The 25,421-nt window shown below is 45.9% G+C and overlaps 2 protein-coding genes across 2 annotated transcripts in view; one reads left to right on the top strand and one right to left on the bottom strand.

Annotated features, from left to right (window-relative positions):
- The window catches only part of EVC (EvC ciliary complex subunit 1), a 117,138-nt gene extending 108,365 nt beyond the window's left edge, over positions 1-8,773 (bottom strand). Inside the window, exon 1 of the mRNA XM_090034493.1 lies at positions 8,494-8,773. Within this exon, the coding sequence (XP_089890619.1) occupies positions 8,494-8,679 (186 nt within the window). The 5' untranslated portion in view covers positions 8,680-8,773. The remainder of the gene's footprint in view (positions 1-8,493) is intronic.
- Positions 8,774-11,705: 2,932 nt separating this feature from the next.
- Positions 11,706-25,421, top strand: part of EVC2 (EvC ciliary complex subunit 2) — a 181,904-nt gene continuing 168,188 nt past the window's right edge. Inside the window, exon 1 of the mRNA XM_090035570.1 lies at positions 11,706-11,738. The gene's annotated coding sequence lies outside the window, so the exon portion shown is untranslated. The remainder of the gene's footprint in view (positions 11,739-25,421) is intronic.

Genomic DNA, 25,421 nt, shown 5'->3' on the forward strand with positions numbered 1-25,421 from the left:
AATTGGATGCTTATCTTGCTGGGATCCTATGACCCCAGCTGACTTCCTGCCCTTTGGGCAGGGGGCTGGACTCGATGATCTCCCGAGGTCCCTTCCAGCCCCAATGTCTATGAAATCTATGAAATCACGTGTATCAGCATTCCCATGCTGAAAAATGGTGGTGGGGGCACTTTAACTAAAGCTCGTCAAATGAGCTTTAGTTAAAGTGCCCCCATTGCCATTTTTCAGCATGGGGATGCTGATACACGTGACACTCTGGGAAAGTTGATCAATGTGATGCTCTAGGCTCTCAGAGCCACTCTAATTAAAGCACCCCTCTCACCCCATCTTCTTGGGGTATGTGTATAAACTCCCATTGATTTTTTTTTTTTTTTCAAATTGTTTTTTTAGACTTGGACCTACATAATATTGAATTAATCGGATGTAATGGTGGCTGGTGTAGGCACAGCTGGAGGACCCAGAAACATTCAGAGAGTAGTGTTTATATTCAGCAGGTGGTTTCCCAGCACCCCTCCCCTTAAACTGTACCCATTTTTAAGATAGGATTGATTTTTCAGTGATGGTCAAGCACTGAACTACCTTTGAGGGTCTGAGTTTGATCAGACGGATTAAAATTTGTACTCGGCTATATATATATTGAAAAGTGACAGCAGTATAAAGATACCATCTCTTGAAAAACAAAAACGAGCAATTGACTCAGAGAAGTTTACACCCCCACAGGACGCATTAAATCAAGTCCTTGAAGTGCAACTATTACCAAGCAAAAGCATAGCTTCAAGCAGTTTCATATCTTCCACCTGAAAGCAGATGGATACAAGAGAATTCTTCTTTCACACCATGCCTAATGATGATAAGCCCTGTTCCACATGTAGGTATGGGAGATTAGCTGGAGATGTAAAAAGAGGTGTGGTTAAATAAAAACAAACCACCCACTGAATACAGACAGAACACTGCATGGGTTCTGGATCCCTCCAGCTGTGCCAATACCAACCACTGTTTCATCCAATTAACTCAATATTTTATTGGACTTAGTCTGATACAGAGCAAGAACAAACAGTCAATATAACTGCCCAAAAAATAAGATGGTTCACTGCAAATACTTCCCTGTTACATAGCAAATGTTGGACTCTAAATACATGTTGTGATAAGAAGCTATGAATAATCAAGTTTCATTTTGAAAAGAACATGGAAATTTGCATATTTTCCATAAGAAGTTTAAAAATCAGACATGCATGTTGAACTACAGAAAATGTATGTGTTTTGAAAAAGCTACTGGCTTCACCCCAAGCAAACTGTCAAACATTTAATTGGATATATATATCATTTTCAGTGCATCGACAGGAGTTCTGTAGTTGTGGGGTTGCTGCTGAGAATGCCAGGCTACTCAGAGTTCAACTTGTCACTCCTACTGAAATCACTTGATGAGGTAGGTAGATGTGGAAAAAGAGGCACCCTTTGGCATAGATTGGCTCCAGTCCTTTGAGGGTTTCTGTCACCCACAAGAAGCAGAATCTTGTACAAATGCCAGACAGGGAGCCAGAAGAATGTAAAAAATGGATATGCTGGCCTTTTGTCTGTGGATGCACCCTGATAATCAAACTACTATATTAGACGCATCTAAAACTTGTGTGGGCCTTTACCAAGGGGTTTATCAATATAATACTTGAAAATCCTGGAGTAGTCAAACTCAAGAGGCAAGGACTACAAGGATTACAATATGTAGCATCATAAAAAACAGGCTTAGAAGGGACCTCGGGGGGTCACCTAATCCAACTTCCTGCTCAAAGCAGGACCTGCCCCAAATAGATCATCCCAGACAAGGTTTTGTCTAGTCAGGTTTTAAAAACCTCTAAGGATGACAATTCCACAACCTCCCTCCCTGTTCCAGTGCTTTACAACCTTCCTTGTGAGAGGGTTTTTCCTAATTTCTAACCTAAACATCCTTTGCTGCAACTTGAGACCACTGCTCCTTGTTCTCTCATCTACTGCCACTGAGGACAGTCTAGCTCCATCCTCTTTTGAACCCCCCTTCTGGTAGTTGAAGGCTGCTATTAAATCCCCTCTCAGTCTTCTCTTCTTTTGACTAAATAAGCCTTTTTTATTAAGCCATGTGCCACAGTCCTCTTGCCATTTACACTGCCCTCTGCTGGACTCTCCAACTTGTCCACATCCTTTCTGAAGGGGGCCCACAACTGGAGACAGTACTCCATATGTGGCCTCACCAGTGCTGAATGAGGGGAAGAATCGCTTCCCTTGATCTGCTGGCAATGCTCCTATTAATACATCCCAGTATCCTGTTAATTTTCCTGGCAACATGGACACACTGTTGGCTCATATCCACCTGTTGTCCACTGTAACCCCTACATGCTTTTCTGCAGACCTACTGCTTAGCCAGTTGGTCCCCAGCCTGTACTTGTGCATGGGATTGTTTCGTCCTAAGTGCAGGACCCTGCACTTGTCTTTATTTAACCTCATGAGATTTCTTTTGGTCCAATCCTCCGATTTGTTGAGGTCTCTCTGAATTCTAGCTCTACCTTCCAGTCCCCCAGCTTGATGTCATCTACAAACTTGCTGAGTATCCAGATTGTTAATGAAGATATTGAACAAAAACTGGCCTCAGGACCAACCCCTGGGGCACTCCATTTGATGTCAGCTGCCAACTAGACATCTCACCAGTGATGATTATGCTTTGAGCCTGATGATCCAGCTAGTTTTCTATCCACCTTACAGTTCATTCATCCAACCTCTGTTGCCCCCTCCTGCTTCTGCTTCCTCTAGGACACCCATTTCCCCACTTACCTCAGGGGTTTGGTCTCCATCCCCTGGAGAACCTAATTCAAAGCCCTCCTCACTAGGTTACCAAGACTGTCTGCTCTTCCCTCTCTTTGTCAGGTGTGCCCCATCTCTTGCTAGCATTCCTTCCTCTTGGAACACCCCATGGTCAAAGAAGCCAAAGCCCTCCTGGCAACACCATCTGCACAGCCATGCATTGATCGGCAGGATGCATCCACTCCTGTCCAAGCCCTTCCTTTTGACTGGAAGGATCAATGAGAACAGCATCTGAGCTGCTGGCCCTTTCACCCTTCTATTCAGAGCCCTGTAATCACGTCTGATCTGCTCAGGGTCACCTCTGGCAACATCACTGATGCCTACATGGATGGACAGCAGAGGGTATTGGTCAGAGGGCTAGATGAGATTCAGTAATCCCTTATGACATCTTGGATGTAGGCTCTGGCAGGTCAGATAATAAGTCAGATGGATGCCTCTCTGCAGAAGGGAGTCTTCTACCACCAATACCCATCACTTAGTCGCAGCAGTTTTGATCCTCTTAGGCTTGGGGATGCTTGGCCTGTCCTCCTTCACCAATGGACCGTGCTCTTCCTCCTCTATTGCTCGGGCTCCACATCTGTTCTTTAGGCAAACTGCTGCAGGTGGAGATGAAGACTTCTGATTGTTGCCAGAGGTAACAAGTTTCCAGCTTCTACCTTCCTGAGAGTCCATGTCCTTTTCCTCCTCCAGCACTGCCTCTCGGTTCTTCCTCCACAGTCCTAGAGGTCTCCTCCAGCACTGAACTGATGAAGTCCTCGTGGCAAAGGATGCCTTAAAGTCTCGTCATATCTTCTCATAGCACTCTTGCCTGCTCCCTGAGGGACAACACCAGAAGGCATTGCTTGCATCTCAGATACTCCCCTCCCTGGCTGTCACTGGAAGGAACCTGCGAGATGCCATTTCTACAGCACCAAACCAGGACCTGGGTAGGACCTTCGATAGTGACCGGTCCTACATGGATAGACAATAGGCCTGTGTGAATACGGAAGTATTCGATTTGGATTCGGCTAATTAAGTTACAAGACAGTAACTTGATTCGGTGATTTGAATCACTGTCCCCATTCGATTCAGCTAAATTGGCTTTGAAAGATTCAGTGCTGATTCACAGAGATTCAGTGATTCGGATTGGCCGGGGAGGGGCAGGCAGAGCTGGGTGGCTGCAGGTTCTCCGCAGCTCCTCCAGCTGTGCCTGTCTCTCCCAGGGCGGGAGCAGGCATGGGGGCCAACCCCAGCCTCCCAGCACTTAAAAAAAAAGCAAAAAAAAAAAAAAAAAAAAAAGCTCTGTACTCACTGGCTGCTGCAGTGGTGATCAGCACCTCTGGGTGCTTGTGGTAGAGCCTTGCCCCCCCTCTGCCTGGCAGCCATGTGGCAGCTGCCTCATGGCACAGATGCAGTATGGGAAATGGGGCTGAGTGCTGCCAGGCTCCAGGTGACTGCTGCAGCTGGTGAGTGCAGGGCTTCTTTCTATCCTTATTTTTTAAAGTGCTGGGCTGGGCAGCTGATGGGGCCAGGCAGGGCAGCCATGTGGGCTTCCCCCGTGGCTTCCCCTGCCCAGGGAGAAGAAGACACAGCCGGAGGAGCTGTGGGAAAGCCTGCAGCAGCCTGGCTGTGCCTGCCTCTCCCCGGCCGATCCAAATCTTTTCCGAATTGATTTGGATGCTTTGAATCGATTTGGAACTTTTAATGGGACTCCTGCTTTGATTTGGATTCGGAGATTTGGCCCCCGAATTGGGCCAAATCGCCTCCAAATCAAATCGGCAACCAAAGCTTCACACAGCCCTAATAAACAACTCACAGGTACAAGCAGGGGAAGGAGTTGGCAGTGGCAGTGGTTCTGGCATCACAAAGTCCTCCAGCCATTTCTTTAGGACTCTTAATCTGCCGCCTCTCTCTTTCTGTCCCGCTCTCCAACCAGACCTTCCCTAGCAAACTTGCCTGAAAGCTGGCCTGTTTGCTGCTCATTGGTCCCTCTCACCAAGCTTACAGTGAAGGGAGGAAAGAAAGAGTTTTCAGGCAACCCCCTAGTGACCCCCTCACTCAGGGTCTCTAGTTAAGCTAGGGGCTTAAGTAATAGGTCTAACTCTTCAGTTTTAGCTACTCACATTAAATATATGTAGGTTAGCTACTCTTAATGAAAGAAAGAGCTCACCTGAAAGGTTCTCCTTCAAAGACAGAAGTGGCAAACTGACCTGCAAACTGATTTACAAACTACTCACAAACTGTAGTTCTGCAACGGCTGTGAGAGGGCATGTTTTCAACCAAGCTGATGCTGGAATATGGTATGTCTGGTGAGAGCTGCTTTTTGTTATCTAGAAGGCAGCAAGAAGTCTCAAAGGACCCCAAGGCTGTTCACTTTCTTGACAGAATGAAGACAGTGGAAGATACTATCAGTCTTAACAGGTTCTCTAACTACACCCTCTTCCTAGCAACACTGATTTTATACAGCTTGTCTGAACTAGCTAATTTTAATTCAGGTACTTGGCTTGTCTCATAAGTAACATAACTGACATTTGCACATAATGCCCCTAAACCAAGGGTGTCAAACTCGCCCTGGGCATGATTTGGAGGGTGGGGGGCTCCTCCCAAGCTGAATCTGCGGGGCCTTGTTTGGGCACCAATATGGGCCTGGAGTTGCACAGTGCTACATCAGTGTAGCACAGTGCTGGGGGCATGTGGCAGCACAGAGCTCTGCCCAGGCAGTGGCAGGGAGACAGGGGTGCAGAGTGGCACAGATCTGTGTTCAGTCAGAACTCCATGCTGCTGCATGCCCCTGTGTGATTCTGTACCTTGGCAGGATCCCGGACCCATGCTGCCACACATCCCTGGCACTGCGACTGACTAGACTTTCACACAGAATCATGTTCAGGGAGTCTGGAGCTGGGAGCATGCATCAGCAAGGTGCTGAGGGCATGCAACAACATGGAGCACTGGCCAAATGCAGATCTGTGCCACTATACACTTGTGTTCATGGAGTTGCATGGCACTCTGGCTGGGTGGCAGTGCTAGGAGCAGGCTGCAGCATGGAGCTGAGGGCACAGGACTACTGGTGGGCTAGATACAAAAGTTCCACCGGTCAGATCCAGCCCACAGGCCTTATGTTTGAAACCCTTACTCTATCTAAACGGTATCATAGGCCATGTGTAGATGAAATGAGAGGCGTGCGTGCACGACACTTTAAAGAGGACTAAATGTTTTTGCACCGCTTTAATGGTATTTGCATGTGTCAGTGGCATATTGCATATTAATTCCAGCCACTGTAGGAAATTCAGCAGCATAATGTGCCTTAAATGACTCGGGGTGCAGGAAACTAAAACTCCTCCTGCCAGACAGCTGAGTGAAGCACTAGGCTCAGTGCAGCTCCACAACCCTGCAGGAAGCCCCGCAGGCAGCCTGGCAGCAGCCTGGGAAAGCAGGTTTTGCCAAAGAGAAACGGTGAGCCTAATCTGTTTTTCCCCTCCCTGGAGCCTGCCTGCCTGAGCTGCATGGGGAGCCCAGTGCTTCCCTCTGTGGCTGTGGTGCTCCCTGGGACTGCTTAAGCCAGGTGCCTGTGGGTGGGTACTGCCTGGGACAGGCGCTGCTGCCGTGGAGGGAACCACCAGCTCACCCCCACAGCCCAGGGACCGCTCTGCCCACCAGCAGCTTGCCCTCCCCTCCTTGCCAGAGAGGCAGGTAAGTCAGCAGGGTGTGTCCATGACATGGGGGTTTAATTAGCCGTAAAACTGAAGTGGTCTTTTAAAAAATGCACCGCTTCAATTTAGGGTGCCATTTCGTCTACACACCCCTATTGCTCAAAGGAACCGAATACCTGCAAGTGAAAACTGCGATTTGACTGTTACAGTTTATCTGGTGCCAAAATCCAAATGGACCAAGACGAATTTAATTGCTGGATCTGTTGTTACAGTACAGTTATTTCACTATAGTCTGGCAGAATAGAAGAAACTGCTTTTGTGGCATCCAGGACAAATAAAAAATCTGAAGTATTGCTGATCACGATGTACTACTGTAAGCAGGGCCATTGCTGGGCGGAGCAAATTGGGGTGACTGCTCCAGGCCCTGCACTTTGGGGGGCCTCGCAGAACTGGGTGGAGCAGCCACAGTGAGTCCACACTGTTGCCGGCTTCACGTCCAGCCATTTAGCTGCAGAACCTTTCAGGGATACCATGGGATGCCATGGGTTATAAGTACCAGGTAAGCAAATATGATCGACAAGATAAATCCAATGGGTGTCTACACATGAGCATGGAGTCAGCTCTGACACGTCGGAAAGGGCTCAATTACTCATGTCTGCCAGAGCATGGCGACTGTTGTGCTCCAGCAGCCTCCGGTGTCCCGTGTCTCAGCATCCCCGTGCTTAAAAATGGCAGAAGGGAGTGCTTTACCTAAAGCCTCTTAAATGAGCTTTAGTTCAAGCACTCCTGCCACCATTTTTAAGTATGGAGATGCTGATACGCAAGACATGGCAGCACTCTAATTGGAGCGGCTTTTGGAGCTGCTCTAATTAAAGTGCCGCTCCCTGACTTCCAGAGCATATGCAGAAGTGCCCACTGATTTCAAATAAGTATCCAGTATTAAAAAAATTCTGACCTGTTTTGGTCTTTGAGATCTTTGCAATAAAACAATTATTTTCCTGAGTGAAACAACTGAAAAATAAGGGCTGGCATTTTCCAAGGGGTGGCTTGGGCTTAGCATGGGATGCCTTTAGTCTAAAAACCTTGAGAATCACTGTTAGGGCTTGATGGGGGCGTAGGTGGGGGAAGAAAGGCAAACAACCAAAACTTGTCAAAGTAGAAATTTGAGAAATGGGGACAGGATCCAGGCCAGCGCCCTGCAGTTTTGTAGGAAGCAGGATGCAGATGGATACCCACGCGCAGACACAAAATTTTGGAAAGAGGGGTGCAGAGGGTGAGAGGCATCATCACGTATAAAAACAACACTTAATATCTGGCTGCAGTCCTAGGCTGTGGAATGGGGTGGGCCACCCAGGTCACAGCCCGACCAACTTGTAGCACGTTCATTTATATAATCCACAAATCTGCAGTTGTTACTCTGGCTAAAACTGTATAGCTATTTTTTTTTTTAACTCCACAGCTAGCTCCATTAACGTGTTAAAAGTTGGTCGGGCCATAGCCTGGGTGGCCCACCTCGGTCCACCGCCTGTGGCTCCAGTTAAAACTAGAAGCTTTCCTCACATGTACAGGCCCAGGCCCCTAGCTAGTCAGATGAAAGGAAAAAACTAACAAACAAACAAAAAATGTAGACCCAGTAAAGTTTAAAGACTGAAGCAAAAAAGTCCCCCAAACTTTAAACTTTGTTTTTAACCCCTTCCAATGCCGTGCCAGGCTGTGGAACAGGAGCTGTGGGCCCAGCAGCAGCTAATAAAGAGCAGCATGGCCGAAGAAAGGCTGGCTGGGCCGGGGGAAGGCTTAGACCGTTCAAAAGAGAGGGGCTAACTCCTGCGGAGGAAGCGGGGGGGAGCCCTGACCTCGACTGGAGCCCGGACTAGAGGCTTTAAAGTGGGGGCGAAGCCGACCCAAAGCGGGGTGTACCGCGGGGGTCCCCACGTCTCTGGTGCAAACCCCGGGCCGAGGAGCGCTGCGCGCCGCACCCGGCCCCGCACACGCCCCACCCCAGGCCGGGGCGGCGCTCGGCGAGGGTGGCCGGTACCTGTCTGTGCAGCAGCGGCCGGATGCGCCGCACGCCCAGCAGCAGCCCGGCCCCGGCGCCCAGCGCCACCCCCAGCAGCAGCGCGGGGGCCAGCAGGCCGGGGAGCAGCGGCGCGGAGCCCGCCGAGCCCCGCAGCGCCACGTCCCGCAGGCAGGCGCCGGGCGGGGGCTGGCCCTGGCCCGCCATCGGGGAGCCCGGGCGCCCGGATGCTGCGGGGGCTGCGAGCCCCCGGCCGGCCCCGCCCCGGCCGGCCCGGCCCGGCGGGGAGAGGGGAGAGGGGGGCGCGGGGCGGCGCCTGGCTCAGCTTTGCCGCTGCGAAACTTTTCTGCAGGCCGCGGAGCTGCCCCGAGCCCGGGCATGCGGCCGGCGGCGGGCGGCGCCTTTGCGGGAGCGCTGCTCCTGCTCCTGCTGCCGCCCCGTCCCGCCGCCGGCCTCCCCGCGCCGCCGCCGCGCCGCCGCCTCCCGCCGGGCCCGGCGCACCAGGTAAGGGGCCGCGAGCGCTCACCTCCGGCCGGGCGGGCGTGGGGCAGCCCCGGGCCGGGCCGCCCTGCCCGCCAGCGGGGAAGCGCCCCCGCCCCGCCGTCGGGGCCTCCTTGCAACTCCGCCAGACCTCGCTGCGCTGGTGGACAACCTTGCATCCTTTGCCGGCCCCCTGGGAAATGTCAAATGGAGGTGAACTGCGAGTGTGGGTTTCCCAGTCATCTGTCGCAGACCCCTTAGACGTGTCTGCAGACCCTGGACCGCAGGCGGAAAACTGCTGCCTTTGTGGCACGGGGCAGAAGGACCAAAGGACTGCCATTTATCGAGCCAGGCCATAGAGGCGCGGCTTCATTGAAATCCTGGGACCATTGCCTGGGATGACAGGAAACCTTGCATCCTTTCCCAGCAGAGGAGCTGAACAAGGGGCTGCTGGGAGTCACCATTGCTCAGGGTGGGGTCCTGGCCAACCTCTCCGTGGTGCTGCTGCCTAAGAAAACCAAGAGCCACAAAGCGAGGGCAAGTGAGGTCTGCAGATTCAGACCTAGACTTAGAAATGTTCATAACTCACAAACTTTCCTGCGTGGCCTCACCCAGTCCAGGACCTTACAGTCAACCTCCTCCTGGCCCTAGCCAAGATCACAGTCTACTTGACCAAGAAGGAGGCTGTGGCCAGGGACCCCTGGGGAATTTGGTGCCCCTTTCTTGTCCCTTGACCATTTACATCTCTGGGCAGTTTTTCTGAGTAGTGTCCGCTGGCTCCTTGGACTCGTTCGACGGCCAGTGTGCACTATCCAGTGTGCTCTGCTTGGGGTCCCCACCTTGGTGCACTTGTTTTAAACCTTTGCTCCCATACTTGCTTTCTTCTCGTTTATCCCAAGGAATTAGTGACATGTCACTAGTGGCCAAGGGAGACTTATAGTTTTACTTGGTGGGTTTAGGCCTGTGATTTCCTAAAGGCATTTCAAAAGGCCTGTGAGGCCTCACCAAGTCCCAGGACCTCTTGGTCAGCCACCTCCTGGCCCTACCCATGCTCACCATCTGTTTGACCAGGAAGGTGGCTCTTGCCCAGCGGGGCTCCCCAGGGAGCACAGGGCCTCTTTCCTGTCACTTGTCTGTTCACACCTCTGGGCAGAGTTTCTGATTCAAGATCTGGTCATAGACTGGGTGATCTACTTTCATTCACCAGATCTATCCTTAATATGACAACATGGGGAATAATAGATCCAGCAGTGTAATTAATGGAAGGTCTGAAGAAGGAACAAATGAAAAACAAAAATGAAAAAACAAATCAAGGGTGCAGGGCTAATTTGCGGCATGCCTACCTAAAAGGTTGGCCCTCATTGCCTTAACACCTTACAGACAGGGGCAGGCAATTATTTTGGGCAGAGGGCCACTTACTGAGTTTTGGCAAGCCATCAAGGGTCACATGACAGGCAGCCCAGGGCAGATTAATATTAATTTTCTGGATTTTTTAGGGGCCCAGTGGGCCGGATAGAATGGCCTGGCGGGCCACGTCTGGCCCCGGGCCGCATTTTGCCCACCCCTGTTATAGACTCGTGCTGCACTTGAGTGGTATGATCATGGGCAGCAGTGACAGTACCAAGGGCCTTTATTTCAGTGCAGAGAGTAGAGCAGTAGGTGAGAAGATGAGAAACATTTTCTTGTCTTTTGCAGTGGATGCACACACAATATAATGCTTAAAAGATGCACTTTCATAAGGCTGCATGTGAGTGACATGCCCTGATTGTGTTCAACATGGAAGTAAATGACCAATTTTAAACAGATTTCACTAGAAGCTAAATTTGGTCCTTGTTAATATCAGCTACTGTTTTCTAATTTCCTATATGTAGACTTTTCATTAAGGTGCCTGAAATCTTGTTTGTTTAGTTGTATTGCTGCTTCTGTTCTCTAAGTTTCATTGGCAAAGGACCAGTTTGCATTAACATTCCCATGAGTGTATTTATGTTGATCTGCTGTGTTGGTGCAGATAGGACTTGCGTTTACCTTGAAGCAAGCTGTTCCAGTCCATGTCTTCTTTGTTCTGGTTCTGCGTGCTTATATTTAATTCTATGTGGTTCACGTTTAATTATATATGGGTAATACAAAATATGAAGTTCCATATTGGAATACAGTAAATAAATAGGCAGATAAATACCATATTTACTCAAATTCAAGATGAAGTTTTCCTCCCCATTCAATGCGGGGGGGTGAGGGGGAATCCCTTTATCTTGTATTTGGTGGGGTGGCAGGTGGCTGTGACTTCAGCCCTGACCTGGGCTCGGGGAAAGTCAGAGCTGCAGCCACTGCCTCTGCCCCATGCTACATGTCACTGCCCCTGACTGTGGGAGACAGGTCCCAGAGGCGGACGGCATCAAGAGCTGGACCAGAGGTGGGCAGTATTGCTGGACCCGGTTAGCCTTATCAGTAGCTGGATGCAGCCCATGGGCTGCCAGTTGGACAGAGCTGGCTTGAGTCATTCAGGAGATCAGTGGCATGGCCAGGAGCAGAACCCATGCCTTCTGCCTACAAGTCCAGTACTCTGTCCAGTAGTTTCTGCCTCTTCCCCTCCCCAGAGCTTCAGCATGTAAAGAACAGAGGTCACTGCATTATTGTAAAGCACAGTTTCAATTTGAGACTAAGCAGTACTAGGCATATATTTGGTGAATAAGATTTTGAGATTGCAGTTACTTTTCTTTTGTATTCACCTTAGGTTGTTAAAGATAAGCTGTGGATTCCAGATGAGAGTGAATGCCTTGGTATGAAAGGTAAGTATTCATTTTAACTGCTCTTCCAATTGTTTTAAACCTCCAAGTGCCTTAGAATCCTTTAAAAAAGTTTGCTTATAATAGTAACACAAACTAAATAATAAAAATACAGGTAATACAGAGGGGACAGTGGTGGATGCTAGAAAGCTGTAAGGAACTGCTGGTGCCAATCTTGCTGTTATTAATGTGACTTGCAATTTTGGGGTCACTGATGTCTATGTTATCAGATAATATCTGTGAATGGAAATGCCTTGTCACTTGTAGCTTCCCAGAGGAATTACGATTTTTTCTCTCAGATGTAGACATAGCCATGATCCCTGATGCCTTTCCTAGCTGTAGGTAATACAAGTTGATATAGCAGCAGCTGCTCCCTGGAGCTGCTCAGGCAAGGGCAGAATGTAATTACTCAACTTAAGCTATTTCATCCTTGTGCCTTATTTATAGCTGCATTCTCTGATAGCCAACCCACAATTTGGGGAACATTTGAAGTGTAAGTTTTGATGAGCACTGGGCAAAATCATAGAAATGAGGGCTGGAAGGATGCGCAAGAGATCGGGTAGTCTGATTTCCTGAGGCAAAACCCACTGTACTTATACCATCTGTGACAGACGTTTGTATAACCAAACGGTGATGGATGCATTAAAAGAATGTGAGATATTCACTTGCTATGGTAATATGTGCTGTAGAATGAAAGTACCTTTCGATAGTCACAAAACCCCTGACGGCTTAGGCTGCAGTGAGCCAGGATGCATATCTGTCAAGAAAGCTTAAGCAAAATCTAATGCGCTCTGAGGCATCCTGGATCTGTATTCTGGAGAGAGATCCCCCGGGTTCTCTACAGCCTTTACTGTGGCTAATTCAGAAATTAGTTTTATTTAATTAAATTAAATATGAGCTCAAATAATGAAATCACAGATAATCAGGTCTGTTCAATTTCCTTGACTTTTTTTTTTAAATATACATTCAATTTCCTGTTGCCCTCAGAGCTGCAATTTTCAATTTGTTACAATTTTTTTTATTTACCTCGCATAAGTGCTGAGAGGGGAAGAAGCTATCTGTAATAGTTTGTAGCTGGATTGAGGTAATTACAGATTTGGCACCTGAGAAGTGTGATGCGGCCTGAGATTTTGCAAATGGCATGGGGGTGGGGGGGCGAGCCTTGAAAATTTTACCTCTTGGGTCTTCTTCCTTGTTTTAAATTAGGAAGTAACTGTACCTTATAACAAGCACTGAACCACGTACTTAATTTTAAACAGAAGAGTAGTCTTGTTGAAATAAACCAGGCTACTAAAATGCTTAGACTTGAACATGTATGAGTTATCCTAGGCAGTAGAAGAGTCAAGCTGCTTGCACCTTACCCTACCCCACACGCTTTGCCCCCTCTGCCTGTCCTGCCACCACTTGCCCCCACTGCTGCCTGTGGGCCCCAAAACCTGTCCCCCCTGATGTTTGCCCTCCCAGCACTTGCCCTCTACCTGGTCCCCTTTGCTGCCTCCCTCCCACTGTTTATCTTTGAGCTCTGGCAGGGCTCCAGCCTGTGGCATGAAGTACATGGTTGCTCTGAACCCAGTCTGGCCATGCAGCAGGTGTTGCAATGGCAGTAGTGCTGTCTGGGTGCTGGTGCTGTGGCCACCTCCACTGCTGCTACCAGGCCAGGCTGGGGCCAGACCAAGCACCAGAGCCCTGCTGGAGCTTGAGCCAAAAGGATATGGATAAGTGGAGAGGAAAGCAAGGGGTAGAGGGAGCAGGGGCAGGGAAAAAGGCAGGGGGGCAAGTGGGGGAACAAGTAGGATGGGCAGAGGCAGCTGTGGGGTGGGCCTCAGCTTCAGCTCCAGTCCTAACTTTGAGTCAGAGATGGAGCTGCAGCAGCTCACTGTTCCCCACTATCAACTTGTATGCAAATTCAGGATGAGGAGCTCCCTCTCCATCTTAAATGCTGAAGAAACCCTTGTCTTGGATTTGAGTAAATGTGATTCTGAATCCTAATTCTGAAATTGGGAGGGTGGTAGAATATGCAGTAGTAGATTCTGTGCCAGTTACATACAAAGAGCCTAGTGGGTAAGAAAACTAAGGGGTGTCAAGCTCATATGGCTTCATGGATTGGGGCCACAGACCAGGTCTACATACTGGCTCCAGTGGACAGGGCTGGGCTGGTATGCATGCTGCATGTAGATATGCCCTGGGCTGGTCCTGCTTATTACTTGTAGCACATATGCCAGGCCCGGCCCTGAGTATCACATGCAGCATGCACTGACCCTGACCCTATACATGGCATGCAGCATGCGGGGTGGCTCTTGGGGCTGTACTGCACATGGTATGCAGGACTGATTTGGGTACGCAGTACATGTGGTGCTCCTGCCAGACTATTTCTGTGCACTGGATCAGGCTCATATGATTGGTGTATGGTCCTGATTGAGACCAGCCCCAGATCCAGCATTCAGAACTGGTCTGGTGTAGACATCTTAAGCAGTGTGCTCTCTGACTGTCATGTGCCTTGTACAATGCATGCCCCCGGTTGGTCCTTGTGCTGCGTGCAATGTGTGTGCTGGCACCATGTGTAGCATGTATCTGATGGGTTCTGTACACTGCATAGGCCTGGGTCCAGCGCATGCTTCTTGTGGTGTGTAGGGCTAGTCTGAGACTCTCAGACAGCACTGCTGACTTGATGATTGGGCTCCTTAGGCTGAATCTGGCCCATGAGCTCTATTTTTGATGACTGTGGTCTAAAGGATGTTGCTCGTGGAATTGAGGATTGGAAGGAGCCTTCTGGGATGTTGGGTCCAATCCTTTATGTTCACACACAATCATTTACTGAAGGGAGTCCCTAAATTGCCATTTCAAACTCAAACACATAAGTATACCTGAAGTATTACAAATACCCAATGGCATGCAGCAGGTAAAAACATAGTTGACAGGGGCACTGCCATTTTAATTACAGAGAAGTAATTGGCTAATGTAGTAAGCGCCAACCTTTTTGGCAGGCCTGCCATGAATTAGCGCCACATCCTTTCCAAGTGCCACTCCAGTCCCCTTCTGCTACCTAATCAGCTGCTCTGCTTTCTGTTCCCTGCCCTGTCATCCCTGCCTGATCTGCTGTTCTGTTTTCTGCTCCTTGCCCTATCTGTGTGTGTGTTGCCTGTCCCCTCCCTGGTCTGCCATGTGCCACACACAGAGGGTGCCCATGCCACTTGTGCCATGTGTACTGCCATGAGCACCCTTGGGTTAGTGCTCAGAAGATCCTAGGAAAAAGACTACAGCTCCTTGCCAATAATTATTTTCTGATCCCAGATATGGCAGTCTGTATGACCCCGAGCAGTCAACCAAAACCCTTTAGCCAGGAACCTCTGAGTTTTCTAAGTATCAGCAGGAGCAACAAAATCCTAACTTTATTGAAGCGGTAAGCATTGGATTACCAGACAGTACCTACCCTGCAGGGTAGTCACCTTTGTACCACAAAATGGGGATTACAAATACCAGGTTCCATACATCTCGCAGGCTGATTGTTGAGCCAGAACTCCCTATCCTGTCATACCGTTCCTCTCATAAATGTATTCAGTTCTGTCTTAAGGTGATTCAGATTCTTTGCTCCAACTGCTTTACTTGGAAGACTAATCAAACATCACTTCTCTGATGGTTAAAAGTCTCATTCTAATATTTCATTTAAATTTATATATAGACAGTGTTTAGCTGTTTGGTCTTATTCTGGTGGTGTTTTTAGCATAAAACGTTATTTTTCCTTATATTCACCCATGTTTGCAAAGGGTGATCATACTCTCAACCTCTGTGCCTTCTTGTCTGTGGTGAAGATGATCTGTCTAATGTATCCAAGGATTTCTTTAATTTTTTTCACTGCAGCACCAGTGTGACAGCTTATGTCCATTCTGTCATCAACAGATGCACCTATACCTCTCTCCTCAATTATCTCCAGTCCATGCTCCCCTAGCTTACATCAAGAAGATAGAGACATTCTTAGTAGAGCATCCTTGAATTTGGAAATGAATCTGAACTTACAAGTTGGATGTGGCTTTTACAACACATTCTAACATCTATGCATTTATTTTTCTTGCTAACTGTAAGGTCTGGAATCCTTGTCACATACAGAAGTCACATTGCTGCAGGGAATTGTCAAATATTTATCATTATTTGGAAGGGATGTTAACTGCTTCCATTCAAAGCCTGACACTGCCAGGATGTTCACTTTTTAAAGATTTGTAGCAATAATAATTTGCCATGAAACTGCATGTTCAAAAGATGTCACACCCTCTTTTTTAATTTGCAGAAATTCCTGTAAAGAAAGTTTTTAATCTATAGCTTTGTTTGTAACCCGTGATATGACCTATGTATTATTAAATTGGAGATTGTAAGGTTCATAATATGATATGACCTTGCTCTCCCTCCCTTATACATATGTAGTCATATAGAAAACAGTTGCTACTGTATATTTTTGTCCAAGTACCTGTACAAAAGCATGCCATAATTTTACTGTATGTAACTATTATGCATAGCATAATTATGATTTTAGTTAAACAAGCATTCCAGTAACAGCATAATACTTTCATTGAGCATCACTGTGCCTGCTAAAATGCATCATATCTTTCTCACTTACTCCCACAGCTTTGACTTTGAAACACGAAAAGCTAATGGTAACATTTGAAATTGAAATGCAGTAGTTTATTATCTTTGCATGTTCACTGTTGTGTGTAATTGAAAGGACTTTAAATTGTTTTTTGTATGGTGACTGCTTTTGAAGACAGAGATTAATTCAAAAGAAAATAACATAGTAAACAAATGTATTTTAAAAAACAATAATACACAAGATAACTCAGCAGTTTTGTGAATGTTGGGACTTGGGGTGGGGGATAAAGCAGACTTCAAGTTTCTCCACAGATTCACTATGTGTACCTCCTGAGCAAGGATTAAATATTACAATGCTTTAATTTTTGTCATTGTTTCTCAACCTTTTCAGATACAATGCATCCCTTAGACTCAAGGCACCCCTTGAAAAATGCCAGCTCTTAGTTTTCAGTTGACTAACAGAGCAACTGTTCTGTTACGGAGAACTCAGAAAATCCACAACAGTTCAGAATGTTTTTGATAACATGGATTCCTATTTGAAATCTCTGGATTTATCTTGTGAATCATGTTTGTACACCTACCAGTGCTAACACTGTATGGAGCCCCACAGCACCCTTAAAAGTATCTCAGGGTATGCCAGGTGCCATGATACCCTGGTTGAGAATCACTGAGCTATTGTAAAGTGTCACAGGGCACCAAGTTGCCCTGCTCCTTTACAGAACTGAAGCTGCTAGGGGAAGAGCCCTAGCAGTGAGTTGAAAGCCCCAGCTGCTGGTTATTAGGGCAGCCAGAATGAGCAAGTGGCCCACACCTGCCAGTGGTCAGCTGACGGAGGAGGGCAGGGCCTGGCTCATATATAAACCCCAGGGCTGAGGCTAGGAAAGCAGTTCCCTGCCAGGAGCCAAGGGGGGAAGGAGATTTCCCAGAGCAAGCAAAGGGGAGAGGCCTGACTGCATAAGCAGCTCCTGATACTGTTGTGGGACTGAGTATTCCCCGGTAGGGTTTGAATGGTGTTATAGCTGGGCAGCTTGAGTTTGAGTTTAAGTTACAGCCCAGGGGCTGTTTTGTTTGCTGTTGTATAAGACCGGTGGTTTGGGTGAAGCTATTAGGGGAAGGAGGAGGCCTCACAGGGGGAGCCCACGGCAGCATGGGGACCTCAGGCACCAGAGAATGCGCAGTACTTTGCAGGGCTGTGAGGAACAGAGCGGGGTGGGCTGTGAAGAGCCCAAGCGCCAGTGCGGTGTGGGGTGGGACTGCGGAGAGCCCAGAGAGGAAAAAGGGGCCAAATTGCAACAAGGCCTAGACCAAACAACATTGTTACCATCTGCAAAGCTTGGGGTATGGTAAAGGGGTGGCTGGAGCCATGCATCGCCCATAAGGCTAGGTTGCCCTGAAACACCTGTTGTGACATCTGTCTTGGAGCGGGACCCCCCCCCGCCCCCCCCCCAGATTCTGGAGAATCAAGCAAGACTGTGTCCAAGAGGACTTTAAGGAAGCTTCCCTATCAATTATTCAATCAAAGACATGGTGGGCAAGAATAGAGGGTGCCCATTGGGCCAACTTGACACAGTAAGGGAGCCTTGGGGAGATCATGGCCATCCTGTAGGACCCCATCCCATGGCATAAAGTCATCTGTAATTTGTATACAGATAGTGGCTTGTGATGCAGGGGTATGTGCCATGATTTGGCACCCTAGACTGCTGAGTTATTATAAAACTGTTTAAATTCTTCTCTGCTTTGTTTTTGTGACCAGTCATTGCCTTTATCTCATCTTTCCCTGTCAAAAATATGACCCACTATATATTTGTGTTATACATCCCTACCTAATGATAATACCTAAAGGATTGTCAACAGTGCCTATAGGAACTGATTCTTTTTACTCAAGTGGTACTCAAGCTGTTTAACTTGGAAGTCCCACTTTCGGGCCCTGGTAATAGGCAATAATCAGTCCTTACAAATTTGTTGCAGATATTACAGAGACTGCAAACAGCTAACAGCATCTTTTCTTAAAGTAGTCATGCAGTATGTTAATTACAATATGAATTGACCTTCCTCTGTATTAAGTAAAGCACAAACAGGATGCGATCTGTATAAGTCACTCCACTTTGGGGTAAAGTTACTCCTCTGAAAGTGAAGCATAGTTGTATACTTCTGTAAGTTACTTCAGTGTGCCAGATGTGCTTTTCTCCCTGTGAAATGCAAGCTAGCTATGTCGTCATTACTATATCACTCCGTAGTAATCATGTGGTATCTTCTTATTTATAGACATCCTATGATTTATGACTCCACCCTTGCAGTTAGTAGTATATATTTTATTTCCCTCTATTAAGTAAGTAAAAATTTGCTTGTGTGTAAAACAAAAACCACCCATATGCTGCCAGCTCTCAGATTGGAATCTTATATTGTCTCCTCATTTATGATATTAACCATAATCATTTTGATGTTGACGAATAATGTTCCTCAATGCTTTCTTTTTAAGTCAACAAGTTCACTTATAAAGGCTTGATCCTGAAAGGTGAAATGAAAGTACAAAAAAGTGCTTTCCAGGTGAAAAATGCTATATGGCATTAGGTCAACTTGCAGTGTACATGATCCCATCAATTCTGAAGGAGAAAAATAGAGTGAAATGAAAAGGTATTGTCTTTCTTTTCAACTCTCAAGATTGAATTTTTACAGCGTTTCCCATTTTAAATAAAACTTTTTGTAAACAGAACTTTTCACAAGAACGGTTGACTATTAAAAACCTTGTTGCAACAAAGTTCTATCACTATATAATGTAATTGTCATCCAGATTATTTTCAGAAATATTGCTATAACGTTTCACTTACCAAAAAACAAAACAAAAAAGCAGTTTTGTTTAAATGAAAAACCTTGGCAAGGATTTTACTGAATTTTTATCAAACAATTCTTTTAAGTAATATTGAGGAAAAACGTTACCAGGAATGGAAAATGTATTCATTTCAAATATACAAAGTAAAACAAGAAAATAAATAAATATTAATTTTTTTCTTCTGTTTATTGACGAGTTCCATGTTGTTATATTTTAATATTTTAAAACTGCTGATTGTTTAGCATGAGTGGTACTTCATTCTTTAGATAAAAGTAATTAAGTATGTTTGGTGTGGGGGTTTTTTCGTAGCTATTTTGTGACTTTTGGATATCTTATGAAAACTATGAAAGTGTTCAAGTTGTAAAATAGCATTGGCATTACTGTACTGGTGGCCTTGATTTGATTTCATTGCAATTAACATGAAACTAATTTTGAGATTCTAAGACTATGAGAAATATTTTAATGCAGTCTGAATATGTATTGAGCTCTTTAATAGTTAAGTGGCAGACTGTCTATGAAACATAAGACTCTTAATATTTAGGCAGCTCACATTGAAAAATGCTTCAATTATTCATGCTTTTCTGAAATATTTCTCTGTACTGACACTATTAATAGTTGGTTTAAGGCTGAAACCTACTAAGTGATGCAAATTGCATTTTCATTTAAGTGATAAAATCCTGCTTTTGGGTATGCCTATACAAAATCTTTTTCACTTGGAGTTCCAGTGAGACCTAGTGTGCATGTTGGAGGGCAAAATTGTGTCTGCTGTTTTTATAATATACTTTCTAGTTTATTTAATAAGTATTTAAAAAAAGTAGCACTGGATTAAATTTTGAAAGCAGCTGCTACTAAGATAAGTGCCTGCTAATTAAAGTCGCTCTGGAGTCTAGGAAGCATGGTTCATTAGACTGGGAGTCAGGAAACCCGTTCCATTCTTGATTGTGCCAATATACCACTGTGATCATTGGCAGATCACTTCAGCAGTCTGTTACTCTCTTTCCCTTCTTGTCCTGTGTCTATCTGTTTTAATTTAAACTGTAAGTTCTTCAGGGAAGAGCCTGCCTCACTGTGCATGCATGTACAGCTCAGTCATGGTTGAAACTTCTTGTGGCTGCCATAGCACAAATAATAGCCTCTCGTGTTACTGTGCACAATGGCAAGTGTTCACCATAGTGGATCAAGAGTTTTTGATGCAGGTGCTGTATATCTGGTCTGAGATACAATATCACTTCAATTTTCAGGTGTAGGATTGCTGCTGGTAAACGGAACAAGAGAAGACCATGACTTGCTTTTGACTTCTGCAGCACCAGACATTCAATGGAGCCATTCCTTATTTGTCTTGATACCCTCATGGACAAAGAAGATTTTGTTCAAACGAGAGTCTTCCATTAATCAGCAGTTGGTCAGTAAGAGATGATTAAGTATTGTTTAATTTATGTAAGGAACATAAAGAAGTTTTCTACCATCCTAATTAGTACATGGTTTCTAACTGTCTCAGTTGATTACATTCATCTTTGATAGTTTCAGCAGCAGCATCCTAGATGCAAGATCTCCTTATTATGATGACTAGAAGAGTCTTGTGTCTTGAATTCTGAAATTCAAGTAGAAAACACATATGTACAATGTGATGCATTTACTTTCTTACATGGTGTGTTTTGTCATGGAAAGGTGGTCACCAAATAATGAGCATGTCACTTTGTCTAATAATAAACTATCTGCTACCTCATATAATTATTTAGACTTGTGCAAATAAAAAATCATGGATGGGACAGTAGAGCTTTCAGATACTAAGGTTGTGAGTAGATTTAACTCCTTTTTCTCAGTCTTTATTATAGTACTTAAATTGTATTTATAGTTTGTGAATTGCTACATGTCAATGTACTACATATTTTTTTTTTCTTCTCTTCAAGCCTGAAGATGTGCCAAGAATTTCTGTCTCTTCTGGGTATGGAGTAACTTTTCAGAAATGTGCGGTGGTAAGCTTCACTGTACTGTTGTTGTTCATCTAAGAACAAATTGAGATCCAAGCCTTGTGAGCAGGTTTTTTGTCCAGTGTGTGTGCGCGCACACATTTCTTTAATCTGCACTTGAATCTCCCATAATTAGATTTAGTTTATTGTAATGGGCTAAGGCCCACCTAGGGCAGATCCAGACCCCAGGTGGAAGAAATTCGGGAAAGAAATCAAGGAGAGGGATATTGGCTATATAACCTCAGATCAGACAGTGGATTGCCTCGCTGTGCCTCTGGAACTCCTAAACCAGACTTTGCTTTGAACCTCTGGTTTGAACCCTCTTGCCTGTTCCTTTGTGCTCTTGTTCCTATCTTGGATCTCCCAGCTTGCCCTGACCACAGCCTCACCTTGACCCTTGACTTAATATCCAGAAGCAGGCCTGACATTCAGTTTTTTTTTTACCTTGACTTCTAGTCTGATAAATCTTTGACCTGGCATGATCTACTCACATTGTGACCACCTATGCCCAAGTCAACCCCTTATATCTTACACCTGTGTAGGTATGCTCATTCAGGGTACATCTGGTATCTGTACACCCAACCCTATTAGTAGTATTTGATGAGTTAGCAATACACTTGGTCTGTTTTCTGTGCTGACCAAAATGTTGTCAACCTCTGATCTGTGGCCGATTTAATAAGAGACTGATCTATCATATGTGTATAGGCAGTTCGTCATCAAGCTCTGGGTTGCCTCTTTTGGGCACTGGGCTGCTTTATCATCCATCTGCCATGATGATTTCCTTACTGAGGTTATGGTAGATCATAAACATATACCTTGCCATACAAATCTTTATTCACTGTGGCCTCAGTGTGAAGATTCTCTGATGCTTCAGCTAGACAACAGGCACTAATTGCTTGTTGTCTGTTTCAATGGAGGAAGATTGCTCAGTGATGAAATCGTAAATGTTCACGTGATTCCCCAAGCTTCTTTCTCCTTTTCCTGCAAAGTATTTTTTTTCTGTCCTCTGTACCATTCATAGTTTGCATGCTATACATTTTGCTTCACTTTTTTTTTTTTTCGGTTTTGATGTACGCCAGCTCCTAGCTTATAAGATGATCTATCAGCTGAGAGGTTGGCTGGCTGGCTTCCTTGAGCTGACCACAGTGAAATAAGGAATAAAGCAAAAGATTTTCAGGATCTCATGGATTACATTCTTCTGTACAGGTCCACTTCCATTCAGCCACTCTGAGTACAATTTTCCTAAGAAGTTGACCATTCTAATATAATAAAAGCCTTAGTCTGTCTGTCTGCCGATTTAATGCTTTATTCACACACTGATTGGTTTTCTTGGCAGCCAATTACAATGATGACTGAAACAACCAATTGGAGTGCTGTGCACAGATAGACACACACGGCTGAGCGCTGCCATGACAGTAGGGACTGAGGGGCCCGGCCCTGCTCCTTGGAGGGGGCAGTGGGGACAGACTGGGATGGTGGAGCGCTGCCATGACGGTGGGAACAGAGGGAGAGGACTGTGCCCCTCCGCCCTTCTTCCCCACTGCGGCTGGGCCCTGACAAAAGCCATCGGGTGGGGGAGGTGGTGGGGAGGGAACGGGAAGGGGTGGGGTACAGCAGTGGCACCACTGCTGGGCTCTGGGAACAGCCAGGTGGGAGGGGAGCTGGGGTGGAGAGGGTTGTGCATGGCTGGATGTGCAGCTGCGGCAGCATGAGGACTGTGTGGTAGCTGCAGCTTCTGCATGCAAGCTTACCCCACTCCTACATGCCTGGGAGGCAGCAGTGCTGTGGGATGGGGCGGGGGAGCGCATGGGGCTGGAGGTAGAGCAGTGTAGTGCAGTGGCTGTGTGTCTTTTTTTCCTCTTTCTCTTTCTCCCTCCCTTCTGCCCCCCGGTCATTCTTGATGAGCATTTGGCTACTACCTGAATAATACTTGAGCTCAATGACATTGGCAGGCTCAGCCATTCTGTAGATGGCTTCTGTTCTGCTCTTGCATGAGTGTATACTGACACTAGCAATTCTGTGGCCTAGGAATTTCACGCTAGCAATTTTCATATAAACAAAAGTGAGTATTCGGAGCATGTCCAGCTTCCTGAACTATATGCACTACTCTGAGCAGCTGATTGCTGTAGGCTATCTATGGTAAAGTCACAACCTGGCTGTTGTCAAGATGCCAAATTACCTCTTCTTTCAACATTTTATAACTCATCCTATTTTTAAATACTTCAAACCATAGGTGTTTGATTTAGTATCTTCAGAGCAGAGTAGTGAATCCAATGAGAGCAGATAATTCCTAGCAGAGTGGTATCTGCCAAAACCCCAAGTTAGTGTTTTGCTGAAGGTTTAAACATCTTGCAACTGGCTAAGTTGTCAACTGCTGGCATTGGAGTGTGTGTGTTAAAAGTGTAAGATGAAAAATTCCACGGTCTCCTTGAATGTCAACATATCAAGGCAAATGTGCACTTCAGGAAAAGGTTTTGGCATGATGACCATGGGTATGCACTGTTCTGAAGGCTCATTGACTGGTACTGTAAATTTCTCTGTGACTGTAGCCATTGATTTATATATTGTTTTCTCAGTAAGTCCTGTAGAATTCTCATTCATTTTATTCTCAAGCCTTCCACTAAAATTCCACCATTGGCACCATGCAATGTTTGCCCCAAAGGGAATAGCTTTGCCTGTTATCAAATAGGAAAACAGCATTCAGAGAGAGAGTAATAGTTTTATCTGTAGTCAGAATGATGGGTTGCTACTGATGTGTCAGGTTTAGGGGAAACACCTCAACAAGCCAAAAGACTGCGATCTAGCAACTTCAAGCTAGTGTATGAATCACTAGATTTGACTGCTATGTTTCCCATCTCTTGAGAATTTTGCTCTTGCGTTCTTTTTCTCTCTGTCTTGGTGAATCTTGCACTTCTTGCTGTGCAGTGCAATAGCTTAAATAAGTGGTAGAGAATCCCTGCCCTTACTGTAGAACAGCTTTTAGCTTTATAGTTAGGTCTGGGAGATGAAGGGTGTCAAACTGCTGTCTAGTGTCTACCTCTTTCTGTTGAACACTTGCTTCCATAAGCTGGGCACCATGGCCATCAGCCTATTAAAGAAAGAACAATCCCTCTCCTTTCTGCGGGAAAAAAAAATAAATGTAGACATCTGTCTTCCAGGATAAGATTCCAGGCTGTGAATCCTAAGTGACCAAAGCTGCCTACAGCCTGAATCGGGTGTCTGTGGCCCAGAGGCAGTGGTTTTTCTCATTGGCTACATCTAGGCAGCTCCATGCTCAGTAAATGTTTCTTTTATGGATCATGCTTCTGAAGCACTTAACTTTTCCACAGGGAGGCTGGGCACCTCACTAAGAGGTCTAGATTCCACTTTGGAAGCACATACCTTCTAAGTGTGCCTGTAAATGTTCTGGGAGGTTTTCACCGACACGCTGTAATTACAGCAGACTTGATTACTCAAGTCTGCCGGAGCATGCTAATTAGTGTGCTCCAGCCTGCTTCTGCATCTTGTGTATCCGTGTCCCTGTGCTTCAAAATGGCAGCAATGGTACTTTAACTAAAGTTTGCTTGACAAGCCCCTTGAGCCTTTGACTATTACGGTCTAACAACAGGTTCCTTTTGAGCTCTAGGTTGGTTGTTGTGGAATGGACAAAGTTCTTCTATCACCTTTTTGAGGGGTGGGGAATATGACCCTAACAGCCTACTTGCAATGTATTTTTTATGAATATAGGCATGCAAAGCCTTTATAAAGGGCAGAGTCCATATTATTGAAAGAGGCATTTAGCTATTTTGGTCTAAAGTCAGGTAGAAAGTGGGGCAGTGTTGTATTTTGTACTACCTCCTCTTACATTATTGAAAAATTATGTTAAACATTCTGTTTCAGGTGGAGTGGATTAATAGATTCATCTATTTGACTTTGTTTTTATAATAGCTAGATACCTGCATGTTTTATAAGTACCATATTTTATTGTATACTGCACGCCCCAAATAAAACACGCACCTTGTTTTCAGCAGAATGAGGGAACAAAACACTTTTCTAGAGTCATGGCCTAGAACTGGGTTCTTACTAGAGACACTGTGCTACAAGATGGCTGACAGCTTCTTTGTCTGTCAGGAAGCAGGAGGAGGGACAGTCCAGTGTTGACCCTTTCAAAGTTACTGTCAAATTGGTGCCAGTTTCTGGCAAATTTTATCCTATGAAAAGTGTATGGGGAATGTTTAGTACTATGACAGGTGCCGCCTCATTATTCATATTCCTCATAGTGGGGAAAAAAGTGCATGTAGTATGTGTGTAAATACGGTAACTTAAAAT

This window comes from Crocodylus siamensis, chromosome 2 (assembly GCF_052110815.1).
Source record: "Crocodylus siamensis isolate JL-2025a chromosome 2, ASM5211081v1, whole genome shotgun sequence".
In the NCBI taxonomy this organism is placed as follows: Eukaryota; Metazoa; Chordata; order Crocodylia; family Crocodylidae; genus Crocodylus; species Crocodylus siamensis.